At 47.3% G+C, this 20,252-nt stretch overlaps 1 protein-coding gene across 4 annotated transcripts in view; it reads right to left on the bottom strand.

Annotated features, from left to right (window-relative positions):
* Nucleotides 1-20,252, bottom strand: part of sfmbt2 (Scm like with four mbt domains 2) — a 44,693-nt gene that overhangs the window by 7,066 nt on the left and 17,375 nt on the right. For 3 of the 4 annotated variants that reach the window (XM_086201736.1, XM_086201735.1, XM_086201737.1), the window contains exons 5-14: nucleotides 19,001-19,021; nucleotides 10,689-10,777; nucleotides 8,976-9,225; nucleotides 8,608-8,705; nucleotides 7,866-7,967; nucleotides 6,696-6,926; nucleotides 2,287-2,413; nucleotides 2,082-2,195; nucleotides 1,952-1,994; nucleotides 454-521 (exon numbers count right to left, since the gene is read on the bottom strand). In XM_086201736.1, the coding sequence (XP_086057862.1) occupies nucleotides 454-521; nucleotides 1,952-1,994; nucleotides 2,082-2,195; nucleotides 2,287-2,413; nucleotides 6,696-6,926; nucleotides 7,866-7,967; nucleotides 8,608-8,705; nucleotides 8,976-9,225; nucleotides 10,689-10,777; nucleotides 19,001-19,021 (1,143 nt within the window). The remainder of the gene's footprint in view (nucleotides 1-453; nucleotides 522-1,951; nucleotides 1,995-2,081; nucleotides 2,196-2,286; nucleotides 2,414-6,695; nucleotides 6,927-7,865; nucleotides 7,968-8,607; nucleotides 8,706-8,975; nucleotides 9,226-10,688; nucleotides 10,778-19,000; nucleotides 19,022-20,252) is intronic. The other variant, XM_086201738.1, reaches the window with a different exon arrangement.

Here is a 20,252-nt window from a genome sequence, read left to right as displayed (position 1 = left end):
CACAACGACAGCATCCGTGGATCTCGGTTCTTCCACGACGGGTTTTTGTGTGTTTTCTAAAGCAGACCCTTTTCCCTGACTCACGTCCGCCTCGTCTCTGCAGGTTGCACTCAGGTGTCAGACTCTCGGCCCTGAAGCTCCGCCCACACAGCTGCGCGGAGAGGCTCGTTGAGGACTGGTTTATGGAAGAACACGCAGCTTGAGACCGCGTACACCCAGACGATCTAATAAGTGATGGATTTACGTTGAGCTTCAGACGCTTGATGGCCATCAAACGAAGCCTTGATGGTAAATAAAAGTGTTTTACTACCATCACATGCAACACACTCACTCTTTTATTGCTGAGCTGCAGCACCACTGCAGCGGTGCAGGAGGGTTTCCCTCCTCGCTCGTCACACCCTCTCATTAGCATTAATTTCTGGAGATAAATCCCGTGTTTGCGGCTTTCCTCACCTGGATCCATGGCGACCGGATGGCAGTGGCTGCTGGGAGGTGTCTCCACTGGCTGGGATGGAGCCAACCTGCAGGAAAAGACAAGCCAATCCCATCAAACTAATCAATGAAATTATCCAGCAGGAAACAGCAGAGCAACCGAATGATCAAACTGATCAACCGGAGAGACTCAGAGGCAGGCCGAGTGGCGAGCGGCACGGATGAGAGGATTTTTTTCCGTGGCGGTGAGGAATGACAAAGTCCCCCACCATCACCTCTTCTACTCCCAACTTGTCATTTGTCAACAAAGCCAACCAGCGCCACAGGAAAACCATTTCTCCTCCAAGAAGCCACTGTTTCTATGAGTGGATGAGCAGCGACGGCGAGGGGGAGCTGAGCAGAAAAGCCTCGCAGTTTTCGTTTCACAGGTTGAAGGCGAAGTGCTACAAATGAAGCTGTTTTCCTGCTAACGCGGCCGGTATCTCAGTTTCCTTTCTTTTTCCATGTGTCATTTTTTTGAACCCGTCTGAGAGGCTTGTATGGCGCTGTCAAGACACCAGGGACAGAAGGCCCAGTAAATATGCATCAGTCAAAGTCACGTCAGAACTCTTGGACTCTCCTGAAGCTCTGACCATTGCAGTACTTAATTTATATTGACAGAAAATCTTTAGTGCATCTTTTACAAATAAATATGCCTCATGTACTTGGACCGGACTTATTTAAAAACTTGGACCACCCCCCAATCCAGACCGTTAGAATTAAGGCAGAATTCTTATTTTATATTCTGAGAGGAAAAAAATTTAGTTTCAATTTAGGTTCCTTTTTTTTTGGGGCATCTCTACTTTTCAAAAATAAATAAGATTTCACATGATGGCTCTGATTTTCTTCCTTGTGGACGTTCACTTCAAAACATCACCCTGCGTGTTCCACCCGTCTCTGGTGCGTTGGCTCAAAGTTTCCCTCGAACATAAAGTGAACCTGTCGTCATAACTGAAGATGTGTGATGACGTGTGAGGGCTGAGTTTGAGGTTTTGGTCAGGAAAACAAAACAAAGCACTGCAGCTGCGGTTGAAATCACTACTCCCTTGTGCTTGAATGACTCTTTGTTGTCATGGTTACAACGTTGGAAATGTGAATCTGTTGCTTGGAATCAGTAAACAGAATTCTCAAACTGCAACGTCAGGTGTTTTGTTCAAAATGTGACAAAAAACAACGACGACGACAACAACACCATCTTGCAGCTGACAGTCAGAGCAGAAACGGAGTTCTCAGGTTTTGAACTCTAATTTTTGTTTCTGGCTTGAGTTCATCAGCTTCTCATCGGATGAATCGAGCGTCCAAATGCAGAAGTCTGATCCCAACAAAAAAACCCAAACAAACCAAGTGCGCTGTTGTATCAAACAAGATCACATGATTTGTGCATTTTGCCTTCTTCCATAATTTCTCTCCACTCCTGAAACCCATCACACGTCTGTAAACCAGCTGCTTCTCCGTGTTGCTATCGATGTGCGTTTCTTACTGTTTCTCTGGTTGGACCACCGCGATCTTCTTCTGCTTCTGGGCTGTGGAAAGGTAAATAAACACCTGTCACACCCCGTGAAAATATGTTGTGTACGTATGCTGAGGTGTGTGTGTGTGTGTGTACTTACAGGCAGGTTTGAGCGGAGGGGTCAGAGGGTAACGGTTGGCCTCGCACCACCCCACTGGGAAGATGTCCATGGACTCAGCATCCACGATACACTCCGACATTGGCTTCGCCACACCTGGAGACAGGTGTGACGGGCGGTGAGCAAAGAGTCGGCACAAAAAAAACAGGAGTTCTTTGATACTTAATACACACACACACATTTATACCTTCAAGTCTGAGCCACAGCAGGCGTCCCCTGACCTGTGTGATCTGAGCCACACACAGCTCCGCTGGCCGGCGAGGGTTCACCATCTCTAGCCACATGTCCTTGGCAAAGCCTCTGTTCTGCCACGTCTAAAAACACACACACACACACACACACACACACGCACGCACACACAAACGAACACGAGCACACAAACACACACACAGCCAAAGAGAGAGAGAGAGAGAGAGAGAGAGAGAGAGAGAGAGAGAGAGAGAGAGAGAGAGAGAGTTAGTTTAGATTTAGGACGTTAACCTAACCTGAGATAACCCAACGCTCTGCTCAGATAACAAATCTTTACTGCTGATTCAACTCGGAGTTTCCCTCCCAGGCCCGTAATGAGTGTGTGTGTGTGTGTGTGTGTGTGTGTGTGTGTACGTGTGTGTGTGCAGGTTCATTAAACTGTGTCAGACTTTACGATACCATTTTGAGGCATCTCCTGTTGTGCCATGAATTTAGGGCTGTGCATGACTCAGAGTTTTCAGAGTCAGCTTGGATTTGACAGCTCAAATATTCTACCCAACAAAAATCAAGGAAATGCAGCACAGAGATTCCAGGTCCCACATTCAATAAAAAACAAAACAAAACAAAAAACATGGGACTCTTCTCTGGTTGCAATTATCTTTAATTTAAGTTCTAATTAACTATGGAACCTCGGTTCCCGGAGGGGCACCGGGGCCCCACCTCGAAGGCGAGCGCCTGGTGGCCGGGCCTTGGTCCGTGGGACCCGGCCGGGCCCAGCCCGAAGAGGAGACACAGGCACGTCCTCCCTTGGACTCACCACTCATCGGGGGAACCGGAGGGGTCCGGTGCAATGTGGTTTGGGTGGCAGTTTCGGGCGGGTGCCTCGGCTGTCTGAACCTGGAAGCTGGCTTTTGGGACATGGAACGTTACCTCTCTGGTGGGGAAGGAGCTGGAGCTGGTGGAAGAGGTTGAGCGTTACCGGCTAGATATAGTCGGCCTCACCTCGACACATAGCTCTGGGTCTGGAACCCGAATCCTTGAGAGGGGTTGGACTTTCTCTTTTGCTGGAGTTGCTCCGGGTGAGAGGCGGAGGGCAAGGGTGGGCTTTTTGGTTGCCCCTCGACTCTCTGCCTGTACGTTGGGGTTTACCCCCGTGGACGAAAGGGTTGCTTCTCTGCGCCTTCGGGTCGGGGAACGGGTCCTGACTGTGGTCTGCGCATATGCGCCGAACACTAGTTCAGAGTACCCACCCTTTTTGGAGTCCCTGGGAAGGGTACTGGATGGTGCCCCGGCTGGGGACTCCATTGTCCTAATGGGAGACTTCAACGCTCACGTGGGCAACGACAGCATGACCTAGAGAGGTGTGATTGGGAGGAACGGCAGGCCCGACCTGAACCCGAGTGGTGTTCAGTTATTGGACTTCTGTGCAAGTCGCAGTTTGGCCATAACGAACACCATGTTCGAGCATAAGGATGCCCACCGGTGCACGTGGCACCAGGACACCCTAGGTCGCAGGTCTATGATCGATTTTATAGTCGTATCATTTGACCTGCGACCGCATGTTCTGGACACTCGGGTGAAGAGAGGAGCTGAGCTGTCAACTGATCACCACCTGGTGGTGAGTTGGATCAGATGGCAGGGGAAGATGCCGCGCAGACCTGGCAGGCCCAAACGAGTAGTGAGGGTTTGTTGGGAACGCCTGGCAGAAGAACCAGTCAGAACGATCTTTAACTCCCACCTCTGGCAGAGCTTTGATCACATCACGGGGATAGTGGGGGACATTGAGTCCGAATGGGCCATGTTCCGCTCTGCCATTGTCGAGGCGGCTGCTGTGAGCTGTGGCCGCAAGGCTGCTGGGGCCGGCCGCGGGGGTAATCCTCGAACCCGCTGGTGGACACCAGAGGTGAGGGGAGCCGTCAGGCTGAAGAAGGAGGCTTACAGGGCATGGCTGGCCTGTGGGTCTCCAGAGACAGCTGACCGGTACCGGCAGGCCAAACGGTGTGCAGCTGTGGCGGTCGCCAAAGCAAAAACTCGGGCGTGGGAAGAGTTCGGTGAGGCCATGGAGAACGACTATCGGTCGGCTCCAAAGAGGTTCTGGCAAACTGTCCGTCGCCTCAGGGGGGGAAGGCGGCAACTTGCCCACACTGTTTACAGTGGGGGTGGGAGGCTGCTGACGTCAACTGGGGAGATAATTGGGCGGTGGAAGGAATACTTTGAGGAACTCCTCAATCCCACCAGCACGTACTCCGTGGAGGAGACAGAGTCTGGGGAGTGCTTGGGGGGGGTCGTCCAATCTCCGCGGCAGAAGTCGCCGAGGCAGTTAAACAACTCCGCGGTGGCAGAGCCCCGGGGGTGGATGAGATCTGCCCTGGGTATCTCAAGGCTCTGGATGTAGTGGGGCTGTCTTGGCTGACACATCTCTGCCACATTGCGTGGACATCGGGGGAAGTGCCTTTGGAGTGGCAGACCGGGGTGGTGGTCCCCGTCTTTAAGAAAGGGGACCAGAGGGTGTGTTCCAACTATCGGGGGATCACACTTCTCAGCCTCCCTGGTAAGGTCTACGCCAGGGTACTGGAGAGGAGGGTCAGGGCGATAGTCGAACCTCAGATTGAGGAGGAGCAGTGTGGTTTTCGTCCTGGCCGTGGAACCATGGATCAGCTCTTCACCCTCGCTAGGGTGCTGGAGGGGGCATGGGAGTTTGCCCAACCAGTCCACATGTGCTTTGTGGACTTGGAGAAGGCTTACGACCGTGTTCCCAGGAGCATACTGTGGGGGGTACTCCGGGAGTACGGGGTGGATGGCCCTTTACAAAGGGCCATTCGGTCATTCTACCGGAGGAGTGAGAGTCTGGTCCGTGTGGCCGGTAGTAAGTCGGACTTGTTCCCAGTGAGGGTTGGACTCCGCCAAGGCTGCCCTTTGTCACCGGTTCTGTTAATAACTTTTATGGACAGAATTTCTAGGCGCAGCCGGGTGGTGGAGGGGGTTGAGTTTGGTGGCGGGAGGATGTCGTCTTTGCTGTTTGCGGATGACGTAGTCCTCTTAGCGCCATCGGGCCACGACCTCCAGCTCTTGCTGGGACAGTTTGCAGCCGAATGTGAAGCGGCTGGGATGAGAATCAGCACCTCCAAGTCTGAGGCCATGGTCCTCAGCCGGAAAAGGGTGGTTTGCCCACTCCGGGTCGGGGGGGAGGTCTTACCTCAGGTGGAGGAGTTTAAGTATCTCGGGGTCTTGTTCACGAGTGAGGGTAAGATGGAGCGGGAGATTGACAGGCGGATTGGGGCGGCATCCGCAGTCTTGCGGTTGCTAAACCAGTCTGTTGTGGTGAAGAGGGAGCTTAGCCAAAAGGCGAGGCTCTCGATTTACCGGTCAATCTACGTTCTAATCCTCACCTATGGTCATGAGCTTTGGGTAATGACCGAAAGAACAAGATCGCGAATACAAGCGGCCGAAATGAGTTTCCTCCGCAGGGTGGCTGGGCTCTCCCTTAGAGATAGGGTGAGAAGCTCAGTCATTCAGGAGGGACTCAGAGTAGAACCGCTGCTCCTCCATGTCGAGAGGAGCCAGTTGAGGTGGTTCGGGCATCTGGTGAGGATGCCTCCTGGGCGCCTCCCTCTGGAGGTTTTCCAGGCATGTCCAACTGGGAGGAGGCCTCGGGGCCGACCCAGGACACGGTGGAGGGATTATATCTCTCGGCTGGCCTGGGAACGCCTCGGGATCCTCCCAGAAGAGCTGGTTGAAGTGGCTGGGGAGAGGGCAGTCTGGGCTTCCTTGCTGAGACTGCTGCCCCCGCGACCCGGACCCACCGGATGAAGCGGAGGATGACGAAGACAAAGACGAAGACCTCGGTTTAAAATTACACGAAATAATACATCCTTTTGATGTTCATAATCACAGCGAACAGAAAAACACAGGGTTGAGCAAGCTAACGGTAGCAGAGAGGCAAGTTAACGGTTGTTGTCTCTACTGGTGGAGAGGGCGAGCTCGATTAGGTCAGGTTTCTCGGGAAATTAATTCTGATATGAATTATCATGTTTAGCCTCTTCAGGAGACATGCTAGCGAGCTGGGAATTTGGGGATGTTTTGCCAACATGGGGCTGTTTCTGACGGTGCAGCTGGCACCGGTTTGAAGCTAACCAGTAATTGCTGATGTTCCGCGGCTGAAGATAGCGTTTCACGGGCAAAGCAATTTGTAAGGGTTACAGATTTCAACGGCAACACTCTTGCCTGAAAGATGCTTCAAGTGTAAATGAAAAGCAGTTCTTATTCTTTTCAGATTATTGACAGTTAGCAAAAAAAACAGCTCACAGGTACATCAACGCCACCTGTGGGCCGTACTCCTCCCCTCTTTTCCAGAGGAGAAAACCTTGAGCTCCACCTGGAACGTCTCGGTTGTCAGGTCTAGCTTACATCAGCGAAGCAGGCGTCAGGGGCCGCTTCAGTCCCAGTCTTCTTCAGGTAGTCCGCCCAGTCAAAGTCCTGGCCCTCGTACCCCCAGGGCCGCTCCAGGCCCACGCCGTTCTTCAAACACCACTGGATGGGTAATATGCCCGTCGAGTCAGTGTGACACACCACGGACTTGGGTTTAGCGTCAACACTCAGGTCATCCTGAGTGACCTGGAAGTAGACATCATTGAAGACCTGAGGAGAGGGAAGAGTGAGAAAATCAACGTTGAACTGATTTCTTTCAGGATGGAGCAGGCAAAGCAATCAAAATGCGGCTGTGACTGAAATCTAACAAGGAACTTGTCTCCTCACGTTTTCTGTAAATTATGGACTTAATTGTTGCAGTAATTTACCATTCGAGAAGTCTTCTAAGTTACTCATACAACCACTGTCGCTAATGGTATGTAGAGAATACACGGAAGCCCAGCGTTCTCATCCATGGAAAAAAGAAATAATAATGATAATAACGTTAACTATTCTGGCACAAAATATTCATTTGTGATTTTACTAAAACGGAGTGAATGGTGAATTTTGACAGCAACCCTTCATATTTCAGGCTTCATGTTTGTCAACAAGATAGATTTATATCTTTAATATTAAAAAAAATAGAAAAAAAATTAAACACAATTTGAAAATCAAAAAATGTAGTAAGGAGACAGAGAAAAAGCTGAAGGTTTAAAGTTTTAACAAAGAGATAAAGTACTACCAACTGTCACTGGCATACTTGCTTTGTTGCCTTTGACTGTCTTTTTTGTTGTGGTTGCTTTTTGTTTGACATCGTTCGGACATGAATAAGCTTAAAAAAAGGGGTTGATGTCCCGCTGTGACCACTCAGCCGGGGAGTGTCGAGGATGTGCGTGCATGCTAAGATCCACTGGAGACATCCGAGTAGTGAACCGGTGCACAAAAGAACCAGCAACATTCAGTGTTGGTCGGTCACAAACTGACTGCTGCCTCTGTTCGTACAGGTTCTCTCAGACGTGTCATAGTTGAGGGGGGAAAAACAAAAAAACAACAACGTGGCAGCGATACGGCTTAGCATGGCCATGCTAATGTAGGCAGCTCAACAATAATCTTTGGATTATTATGGATTGGAGGTCAGCTTGATTCACGTTTTAAACGTGCGTGTCCCACCTTGGTGACAGAGACGGGGCAGATCTGCAGCTGCTCCCACGGAGAAACCATCTCCAACTTCATCCCCATCGTGAAGGAGTGCTTGGGCAGGTCCACGTGGTCCTGACACAGTGAAGTCACAACGATCAGACAGATGTGCTCCATTTTTGGTGCACACACACACACACACACACGCACGCACACACGCACACACACACACACACGCACACACACACACACACCACACAATGTGGGTCATGTAAACCCTGCTGGGTGGCCATGTGATAAATGAATGTTACTCCTCTAATAAAAGGTCGGCAATCTCAGGCTGCTGATTATCAGGAAGAAACACACAAGAAAACGCCAGAATAAATGTTAGTTTTTGCATGTTTGACTGAGAAACCTGCTTAATTTTTTAATTTTACTTTTCCTGGGATTAAACAACTCTGTTTGTTCCACCACGTTACAACTTTTTTGAATTAGTTTTTTGTTTTGTTTTGTTTCAGACGATAAAAATAATGATTTTCTCACTCAGCATTATGGGTAATCATTGATTGATATGAAGTAGAGAACTCTTTTAAACTCCAGTTCAGCCTTCATCTCCAGTAGTTTGGTGATGCGTTAATATTAGTATTCACTGAAAGATTACTTCATAAATTGACATTTCATATTTTTGTCTGTTTTGCTGCCAATGATTCTACGTGAAAATGGTCAGTAAATTAAATTGTTTGTTGTCAGAGTTTCACGAAGCACACCGACTCACCTTGAACACCTCCAGCGGCAGAGGATTCTTCTGTCCATCGAGTCGGGCATCCTCAAGAGCTTTCTGCCAGTCGGGGGCGCTCTTCAGGGGCCTGAGCTCTGAGGATTCAAGAGAAGAAGAGACTTTTCTTACGATCAAACTTTGTATCAGAGCTGCATTCAAAGAACACTGCAACTTTTTTAGGAAATATGATTATCCTCCATTCTCCCCCGGGCCAAAGAGGAAAGACTCATGCTAGCTAGCTTAGCACAATGAATGGTAGTCGATGGGAAGTGTTAGCATACATCTAACCAGTCCTCCAGTTGGACCTTCCATTTAAAACAAGATGGTAAATAAGACAGTGTGAGTTGACGGGACTAGATTCTCACCTATGGGCGGTTCCAAGGTGAGATGGTTCTCCAGGGCCCAGCCGAGGGGGCGGAGCCTAACATCCAGGTAGAACAGCCACATATCCTGAGGCTTGTGGTCTTCAGAGAGGCCGGCGTAGCGTAGACGCAGCCGCCCTCCGACGTTACAGATGACACGGACGGGCCAGTAGAGGAAAGGATCGGAGATGTCCCGAAGCTCTAGAACCGAACCGTCGAGGATCAGATCCACCGTGTTTTTACCCCTCAGAGGCTGAAAGGGAGACAGACTTTATTCAGGAATCTCCTGAAATCCAAGCCGTTCGAAAGCTAAAAATCACCGGTTCCATCGACCTCAGACACCTGCCAGCATCGAAACCAGAAGCTCTCAGTGCTTGCTCCCGCCTGACAAGCTGTAATGAAAAAGTTAATTTCATTTGCCTCTCGCACACCAAACGTGGCCCCAGAGAGTGAAACATGCACACGTAAAAACAGGTGTGTGTGACACAAGAGCACACAAAACAAGGTTTTGTTTATCTTTTTAGATTCACCGCACCACAGCTTGGAAGGCCTTCCGTGAATCCGACTAAGCTCTGGGAAAAAAAAACAAAAAATAAAAACACTTGCAAATCTGCAAAGATTTTAAGTCAAGATCTTTTCTTTTACAGCAAGTAAAAGGCCTGAGGCTAACAGTAAAATCCTGCCGGTCTTGGTGATGCGGGATCTAGTGACTGATCCAGAACGCCTCCAAAATTGAATCACTCGTTCCTTGTAACACGACCCATCTTTCCTCCAAATTTCATCAAAATCCCTCCATTAGTTTTTGAGATATCCTGCTATCACTGATCACATCATCTCCTCCTCCAGTGGTCCTCGCACCAAGGTACTGATCCGGAGTCCCCAGGTCACTTGAGTAAACAAACACATTTTGCGGCACATGCAGAATCTTTTACTTCATTTTTTTTGGGGGGGGGGGGGGGGGGCGTTCTGGGGGAATATTCCAGGAACACTCGTGGAAACACACCCCACTGAAGACCAAGGTTCAGGGGGCCGAGTATCAGAGAGTTGAGTGTGAGATTCCTCCACCCAGAGGAGGAAGATGTTGGGGGTGACCAGAAAACAAAGTATGAAGCGTAATGCATCACTTATTTGCAGGCAGTAATAAATTAAAATAAATAGTACTTTTGACATAGTTAATGAATATTAAATCGCATTTTTTTGAGTAATGAGCTTAACACTTGTGTTACACACACGCACGCACACAAAAGTAAACTTTTCCACAGAGCTGCAGCAAGAAGTCAAACAGTTGTTTTATTTGACTGAGAACAAGAACAGACGGGCTTGAAGGAGGTTCTTTGATATCTGATCCGGTTTTGCTGGCTTTCCTTTCGTAAACACGACAACGTTTACTCATTTTTGATGTAACAAATTAACAGACAATCACACACACGTCTGAACATATAAATAAAAAAATCTAACGGACTGGAAAAAGGCATCACGTTTCTTTGTAATCTTTGTTTCTTGCAGTAAACGAGGGTCGGGGAATACGGCCGTACATCACGCGACGGTGAGGAGACCCGGCTTCCTACATCCGTGCCTTATCTGATCATTCTCACGATTTCAGCTGCCCAGGTTACTGGCTGAGTTTAGTCGGGAATGCATTCTGGGAAGAGTCGTCCCAACCAACCCAAGACGCCGGAGAAGTTGCTGTGACCCGGTGAAACGTGTTGAACTCACCCCCTCCAGCAGGTTGGCCGGCGCCGTCCTGGAGCCCGTCAGGTCCTGGATGAGGAACTCTGTCCAGTCGCTGTATTTCTCCTTGATGGCTGCAAAGAGACAAAACAAACAAAACAAACAAAAACAAAGTGACGCTGAGATTAAAAGACGGACAGACGCAGTGACAACAGTGCTGTGATTTACCGCTGCTGAGCAGGCACACACGGGCAAACACTGCGATTCTACCGATGCGGCGTTTCAAGGAGAATTTTCGAATCGAAACTGAAGACGTGAAATAATTCGCCAGCGGATGTCTCCGAGCGTTCATGTGAATAATGGTTATTTAAGTGCACTGGTATGAGATCAGGGTCAGGGACAGAAACTAGAAGCTCAGAATATCAGACGGTTATTCGTAACTTCCTCTGCCAGCCGTAAACGCGTTGAGATTGAGGTTCCCCGGGTCAGACGCCACCTTTAAGAACGCGGGCGATGGAACTGATCCGAGGCACGAACGAGGGAAAGAAAGAGAACCAAAAATCAAAGTCATAACCTTGAGATTTAAAATTAAAGGTGTGAGATTGGAGATTCAGGATTATGAGATTAAAAAAACAAACAAATTATGACTGTGAGATGGAAGGTTGAAATTATGAGATGAAAAAGTCCTAAAACAAAAAAGTCGTAGTTAAATGTCTTTTTACTGTTTTTACTTTTTTAATCTGATCATTTATACTTTCCATCCTCGAAAAAGGACTTTTCCACGATGTCGTTGCAGCTGGTTTTTCTCCAAACGGGGCGTTTTTGTGTCACAGTTGTGACTTTTTGATCACTTAATCTTGAATTTAAACAGAAAAAGAAGAAGAAGAAGAAGAAGAAGAAGCAGAAGAGAAAAACCAAAACCAATTTAGAAAAGAAAAGAAAAGAAGAGAAGACCAGTTGAGAGACTAAAAGCAAATCCTGCTTGGGACTTTCCTGATAAATATGAAACCGATGAGCACTGTGATGACATTGTGGCTAAAACAGGTGCTAACATGTTTTAACGTCTTTCCCCTCGTGTCAAAAAAATCAAAAGGAGACGTGAACGCTGTGAAGCGCAGCTCTCAAAGCAAATAAAAGGAGGATCTGCGTCTTCAACAACATAAACCCATCAGGATTAAAAGGTTTCTTTTTTATTGTTTGTTTGTTTTTAAATCACACAATCAGAACCAGAAGTCCCGGTTCTCCGATAGAGACACCCTATCTAATGAGACAGGGACCCTGGAAGGCATCACCTTGGCCCCCAGCATGACCGTAGGGAACCGAGGAGTTCTCTTCGATCAGGATCTGTCCTTTAATGCCCACATTAAGCAAATTTCTAGGACTGCTTTCTTTCACTTACGAAACATCGCTAAGATCAGACACATCCTGTCTCAAAAGGATGCAGAAAAACTAGTCCCTGCCTTTGTCACTTCCAGGCTGGATTACTGCACCTCCCTCCTATCAGGCTGCACCAGTAGGTCCCTAAAGACTCTCCAGCTGGTCCAGAACGCTGCTGCCCGCGTGTTGCCTAGAACTAGTCGAAGAGACCATGTCTCTCCTGTACTGGCTTCTCTGCATGGCTCCCTGTTAAATTCAGAATAGAATTCAAAATTCTCCTTCTACCATCAAAGTCCTCAACAGTCAGGCTCCTTCATCCCTGACAGAGCTCCTAGTACCCTATTACCCAGCCAGAACCCTTCGCTCCCAGGATGCGGGGTTCCTGCTGGTTCCTAGAGTCTCTAACAGTAGAATGGGAGCCAGAGCCTTCAGCTGTCAGGCTCCCCTCCTGTGGAACCGTCTCCCAGTTTCATTCCGGGATGCAGACACCCTCTCGACCTTTAAGAGCAGACTTAAGACCTTCCTTTTTGATCAGGCTTCTAGTTGGACTGCTTAGGCTGGCCCTTAGATATGCTGCTGTAGGCTCAGACTGCTGGGGGATCTCCCATGATGCACTGGGCTTCTCTCTACTCCTCTCTGTCCTCCTATATTTGTCATACATAAATCATACTCATACGTGTTACTAACTTGTCTTCTTCTCCCCTCATCCCAGATCCCGGTGCTGCTGGAGGAGGCTGCAGACCTGAAGAGGCTCAAGCTGCCACCCGTAGCTCCACCTGCTCACGTCCCCATCTGTCCATCAGTCTCTTCCCTTTCTCTCTCTCTTTATCTCTGTCCCTCTCTTTCCTTCCGCATATCTGTCTTCCTCCATTCTCTGTCTTTGTCTCTGCCCCGCTCTCCTGCTCTCTTTCCCCCCAACTGGTCAAAGCAGAAGGCCGTCCCCACTGATCCTGGATCCGCTCCACGTTCCTGCCTGTTAAAAGGAAGGTTTTCGTCGCCACTGTTGCAGGACGTGCTGCTGATGGAGAATTGTTGGGTGTAGATTCATTGAAGGGGTGAGGTGATGGACCTGCTCTACCTGTAAAGTGTCATGACAGAACTTTTGTTGAGATTTGGCGCTATATAAATAAAACTGACTTGACTTGACTTCATCCGTGGACATGAACTGAACCTCCGGTTCTGCAGCTTCCTGAGGAGGTGACCAGATTTGTCTCCCCACATCATCACTAAAAAGCCAGGTTTCAGCTTATTTGCATACGGCCTTGTGGTTTGTGTCTGTTTCCTGCTTCACACGGTGCAACAGGGTTATATAAGTCCCGCATTCATCTGCTGCCTCAGCTTTTCATTTGGACTCCTGATATCAGCCCCGTTAGTCAGCACTAAAAACCTCCACAAACTCGGACACTTGTCGGAGTCTCTGAGATGTTGCCAAATGAGTCATAGAATGACAACAACATGCAAAGAGAAGTGACATTCCCTGCAGCGGCGGTTAGCATCAAGCTGCCGTGGCGGTGAAATTCCACAAACTCACACAAGATTCAGCTGTCAAGGCTCATTTTCTCCCTTTTAACATCTTTGTCAAGCTTTTCTTTGCTATATTTATCATGTTAGACGAGTTTTTTTCCCCCTACCTTTTTGTTTTGTTTTGTTTTTTTTACTACATTTTTTGAGGTTTTATTGAGCTGTTCTTTTGTTGGTGCTATCTTTAGTGTGGTCATCGAGGGTGTCTTTTGTCCTGTTGACAAGCGGTTTTCTATCGTGAGCACACACGTGTGTTACTCTCAAATGTGTGCTTGGACAAGCTGTGTTGCTCAATGTTCACGTTCATCACGGCATTTGTATGTTTTGTGTTTTGACTTAAAACTTAAAAAAAAAAAAATCAAGTACATCAAATAAATCTATTTTTAAGCAGTTTCTTCAGTGAGCACGAACAAGAACGGATGCCTTTTAATACAGGGGACTAGAAAGTTTAGGAAACACTGGCATTTACCACCAAAACCAGAACGGTCTACAGTAAATTTGTCGAAGGTGTAAAATACCACCCAACCCTGGAGCTCCCTTCAGTAAAAACACCACATCTGCATATTTCAACTGCCTTCACTGCTTTAAATACTTCAACTCGCTAAAACTCGTACCCTAACGTCCTCTTCAGCTTCTCTATTAACTTCCTGTTTTTTCCCCCCAACGCTTCAACTTAAATAAACCGAGATGATCTGTACTTCTACTTTTTTTGGAGCGGCATTTGTTTACCGGACAGCTAAAATGTGTTATGTAATGACAAAGAGTGAGAAGGTGTGTGTGTGTGTGTGTGTGTGTGTGTGTGTGTGTGTGTGTGTGTGTGTTTTCAGTTGTTGTTGTTTGTTTTTAGGACAAGCAGAAACAGTGGATCCCAAACTTCCCACTCGGCACACACACACACACACACACACAAAACACAAAACGCCTCAGAATGCAACGCAAGCTCATCTCATTCTCCTCCACTTCCAACTGAAGGCCGAATCGCTCTTCAGATTTAAAACCTGCATCATCTGAGTCATTCTTTGAAGCTTTATTTGTGCTTATTGTTAATATAATCTGTTTTCCAATCAGATTCTTCTTAATAAATATGGCTCAGTTAGCTCCGCGGGGCTGCTCCAGATTGTAAATACATAATTGACTTATGAGACCAAATCAATAAATCCTCTCATGGACTCCAGAAGTCCTGCTTGAATCAAATAAACAACCATGGAATTTTCTGGCAAACAAATCAATATGCCAGAGGGAGCCAGCGTTTCCCTGCGACAGCGTTCGTCTGGGCCACACAGACTAAGGCTGTATGCCCATTTAATAATAGTGTTTTTTCCTGTGAGACTGTTTTCTTTCCTCGCAACACACACACACGCACACACACGCACACGCGCACACACACACACACACGCACGCACGCACACACACACACACACACAAGCATGTGTTGATCGCGAGTGTGCAGAAATAGATAAACTATTTTTACAGATCCTGTCCAGATTAGTCATGAAGCCATATAGAGCCAAACAGTAGCTGCAGAAGCTAAAACATGCTCTCCCTCTCCTCTCCCCCTCTGCTGGCGCCCCCCTCCTCACCCCCCCCCCTCCTTTTCATTATACAGTAGTTCTTTGTGTGTAAATAATTATCCATTTTTCTTCATTTCCATGCTAAAGGCAGCAGACACATAGAGGACTGACTTTCACATAACAATAAGTGCATAATTAACCTTGAGGGAGGAGATCTTCAACATCCTCCCCCACTAGCCCCCGACACCCTCCCGCAGCAAACCCCCCTCCCCACCCCCTTCTCTCCTCCCAGAGGCTCCGGCTGCTCTGAAGCTTTGCTGCAAATATCCAGCATAAAAGCAAACAAATATGAATAAAGAAGTATGAATATTTGCATATTCCTCCAGCTCCTCTCCTCTGTAAACAAGCTCCGTCTCTGAGCACCAGGCTCATTTAAAAGCTTTACTTTGGATAATCAATGTCATAATTAAAGAAGAAAAATCGGCTCTGTGTTGTTGTTGTTGTTTTTTTGTTTTTTTTTCCTTCCCGCCATCGCAGCAGTGCAACAGATTCTAATCAGAGCTAATGGGAGCAAATTAGGCCTGATTTGCCCTGCGTCTCCTCCACTTGCCTGCGTGGAGATGAGCAGCACGAGGGTGGAAGTCATCTCAAACCATTACCTCCTCCCATTTCAACTGACAGGCTCTCCGACGAGGCCGCGAGCACGAGTGCAGCAGACAGGCCTTATTTACGCCGCGCCGCTGACATTTTTATAGCCCCGCTCATGAAAGATCGGGGGATATTAGAGCAATTTGTGTAAATATGAATTACCTCGGTGATGCATTTGTGGTAAGTGCTAAAGAGCCATTAGGGACCAGCACATACAGTAAAGATTAGGGCTAGGCCTGAGTAATCGATGCCTCAATTGCTCGCCCGGAATGAGGAAACTCAAGGGGTTAACCAGGAAACTACACCTTTTAGTTATTGATCCTCTTGTTCTCGGATCAAGCCTGATCCAGGGCGGTGATACTGCCCTCAGAATAACAGCCAACATGTGAGGAGCTGGCTTTGAGAGTCGTATTCTGCTGCTGGCTGACTGTTCGTAGCCAAACTAACATCACGCCATCTCAGATCTTTGCTCTGCACTGGTTATTCTCCCATCATACTGGCTCTTCTTCTGTTTGACTGGCACAGACCAGGCTCCAGCCACATGAGCTAGCAGGATCAATCAGCCTGTGCCTTTCGGCAGAACGAATACATGATTGTGCAAAAGATTTACCAAATAATAAAGAGAAAACAATAACAATTATCAACTCTATTTGACTCGCACCTTGACTTGCGCCTGATAGCTGATGCTATATTGGCTGAATATTCATAAACACCTCCTTTTGTTACAACTTTATTTCCCGCTGTAATTAATTTCTCTACATCTTTCTACGTGCTTGATGACAGTATTGACATTCACAGGACTTCCTGCGGTTACTGCAGCTGGGAAAGTATTTCTGGTGCTGAAAAAAATGAGTGCACTTGTGAAGTCGTGTGTGTGTGTGTGTGTGTGTGTGTGTGTGTGTGTGTGTGTGTGTGTGTGTAGATCAGGATCAAAACAAAAAAATGACAAACACACAGAGTTTTTTCTATAGTCACACATTAGCATTGGATTGCAGCAGGTGAAGGAGTTGAACAAAAGTCGACTGATCACTTTTCCAAACTTATCAGGAAGTTGGCCGACAAATATGTGCTGTGCTGAAAATGCAGCAGTCATTTGAATAAGCCGACTGTGCGGTGAGGGTGTGGTGGCAGCGGGCAGGATGAATACGTGATTGTACAAAAGAGTCAGTAACCAGGATGAACGGATCAATATGCTTTGTGGGCTCACTCGGTGAAATGTTTCAAGGTTTGGGAGTCACACCCACACTGATGCAGCTCTTTGATTATTTCTCGCTATCATCAAGCTGATTCTTCAAACAGCAAACTTGACTACACACACACACACACACACACACACGCGCACACACACACACACACGCACACGCACACACACACAGCCGACGACGGCTCTATCAGCCAGCGTCATCTCCAGCAGTCTCAGGCAGGAAGCAGTGTGGTGAATTCATTATGCAAATGATCTCTGTTGGGATCTGTTCAGCGAGCAGCTTCCTTACCACATGACCAAACTTGTGATGCAGCCTAAAAAAAGGCTCTTTACATGAATGGATTTGTGTTCGTCCTCACATGCAGGTGCACACATGCTTACACACACACACACACACACACACACACACACACACACACACACACACACACACACACAGGAAAAGACCGAGGGTCTGATAGAGCTTCTTTCCTTCGTATGCCATCAAGAAATGCTATATTTTCCCTCTCTGGATGAGTGAAAAGGATTAAACTTGTAGAAATGCAGTTTAATATCCTGTTCAATATCAAATATGTTTCAAGAAGTGAACAAAGAGGGGAAAAATTTCATTTAAAAGATTGTATCATATTTATATTTTACAGCCCTTTCACACATTAGCCGTTTCAAACGAACCCTGGTGCCCATCGTACTCTTGTTCATTTGATGCGTGAAAGGACACAGACCAGACAATAGGATGTGAGCCAAGAAAAAAACCTAGAAACATTCCGTTCAATGGCTCTCTCACGCGAGAGTGATAGGTAGGATGCAACTCTGACACGTGTTTCAACGTGTGTTCATTGTATCACATGTATTTCCAGGTTGTCTGATGGCTGGGAGGGAGTGTGGGGGAGGAGGAAGGTAGGAAAGTTTGGGCACCAAACTTTCTACTTTCAAGTCTATAGACCGAATCACACTGCTGACACTGAGTAGCAGCTCACTCAAATCAACCAGTACCTGAACGCAGCACGCTGACTGTGACTGTCAGCACACTGAGAGCGGGAGCACAGCAGAGAGAAGTAACAGTAAATCAAAAATAGCATAAACCTAACTTGCACCTGGTGAAATGCACACGCGTGGCTATGGATATCGAGTTAGCCTCAACGCTAATTTCTCCTGCAGTGACGTCAGCTAGCGGTAGTAGCAGCCCGCCTGCCGCTAGCTGGAGTCACTGGCACTTTACCTGCAACCAGTGTCGCCGTTCAGCCGTGTTTGCATGTTAAATCAAAAGTTTGGAATTTCTTTTGTTACTACAGAATAAAGAGGTACTGAAGTAGCTGAAACGTGAGCGCGAACACAACTCTAAAAGTCAGTTGAGACACTTTTTAAACTAAGACAAGTAGAAACGGACATAAAAGTAAATGCTGTTGTACAGTTGCACAGTTTTATACAACACAACAACAACACAGGTCAGTGAGTTTATGATGTAAAAAATCTATAAATACAGCAAAAAAGTCACAAAGCTCCAACCTGACATAAGTCAATATGAGCCGATATTATTGGCTCCGCCACACTGATATCAGACTTGAGGAAAAAAGAGGAAGAATTCAACAGTCACTTGAAAATGTGTTATAGGCTTTTAGGCAACACAGTTTTGTTTTATCGGCCACTCGGCAGCTCTCTAATTTCTGACGCGTCGTTGCTCAACTGGTGGATGTTTTCTTTTGATACAGATGACAGTTGGCTTTTTTTATCAAGTCATCACATTTCTCACATTTCACTGCCGCGCTTCACACTACTTATCACATGAGCACACCTTACTGGAGCAGGCACAGGCAGCAGCAAGTATCTGTGTGTGTGTGTGTGTGTGTGCGTGCGCGTGTGTGTTATCACTCTGCTAAGACACTCAGCTATAAAGGAGTTACATGCAAGAAAGCAGCAAGGCATGAGCTGTGAAGTCACTTCCTGTGAAGAGGTGGAAGGAGGAAGAGGAGGAGGAGGAGGAGGAGGAGGAGGAAGCACATGGTGCATGCTGCTGCCCTGAGGCCTAAAGTTATTGATTTGATGTTAGCCGCTAGTGAGCCAGGCAGTTAGTCAGGAGCACTGTCAGAGCCGCTTACCTTTTCTTAGGTAATTGTTATCTGAGAGACAAAACACAAACACAGAGGAAACAAATAAAACAGGTAGCTGTGACTCAGGTGTGTGCACGCATCAACACACACTCTCTTCATATTCCAGCTAACTAAGCAGCCACGCACGCACGCACACACACACACACACACACACACACATGAATATGATGCAAAACCCTGAAATAAAGCAACACTTTTCTCTTCCACCTTCGATTACACTGTTAGAGCTTCAGTTTGCATCAGTAGAGACGCAGCAACGTCAGCTGTCCATCACAACTAATGAGAGGAGAAAAGGTTGGAAATGCAAGACTCCTCACTTTCAGAATAAAAGCACTTTTTGACTTACAGGAGAAAATACAACCGATTCAGTCGACGAGCGCTGTTGTCTGCAGCATTAATGCTCACGTAAATATGTTTCTGACAAAAGAGTGCTGTGTGGCCTGTGTGGTCTCGTCATACTTTTTCTCCGACTGTACAAACACACACGCACGCACACCGGTGTTTCAAACCCGGTCGATGCTGTCCGCACTGTGAGGAGACAAGAAGATGCCCTTCTGTTTTTTTCTTTTTTTTAATGAAGGAATATTCCTGAGCTTGAAAACACGACTTTAAAGATTTCTTCCGTGAACCCAGCTGATAATTGTGCTACAGAAATCCGCTGGTACTCGGCAGTTCATGAAGGCGCTGCAGAATAAATGCAGAAAACAGTTTGAGGCAGCAAAGGAATGATAATTTGCAGTGGAGTGGAGATGAAGAACAAAGAAAAGACACGTTCATTAACACCACAATGCTCGTCTGAGTTAATTCAAACTCCTGGCCGGTGTGAGTTCGAATAAAATCATGTGATAGTCGTAGAAAAAGCCCCTTGACTGCAGTTTTAATTTGCTCCGTGATAGATAATCCACCGAGATTAATCACCTTGTCAGCCTGAGATATTTCAGAGGAAAAAGGAGGAAGTTGCTGAGAGCACCTGGTGCCGGGGAGAGGATGAGAACGCCCGAGTCGGGTGGAATTATATCCAGGTCATCTCCACAACAACAGCAGCGCACGCCATCCATCAAGTGGGAAGTGCGGAGAAAAATAACTGGTCTGAATGAGAGTGGGGAGGGTGAGTCATGGATGTGAGGGTAAGAGGGCGGCTGCAGGTAGAAATGTCTCTTAAAGCTTCAACGACTACGAGGCACGGCTGTTTGAGACGTATTTGCCTAAGATCAAGTGCAGCGCTCCCTCATTCAGCCTG

This window comes from Aulostomus chinensis, chromosome 4 (assembly GCF_037954235.1).
Source record: "Aulostomus chinensis isolate RoL2024-O1b breed Wild chromosome 4, RoL_Achi_v1.0, whole genome shotgun sequence".
NCBI classification, from domain to species: Eukaryota; Metazoa; Chordata; class Actinopteri; order Syngnathiformes; family Aulostomidae; genus Aulostomus; species Aulostomus chinensis.
This window is presented reverse-complemented; position numbering and strand designations above follow the sequence as displayed.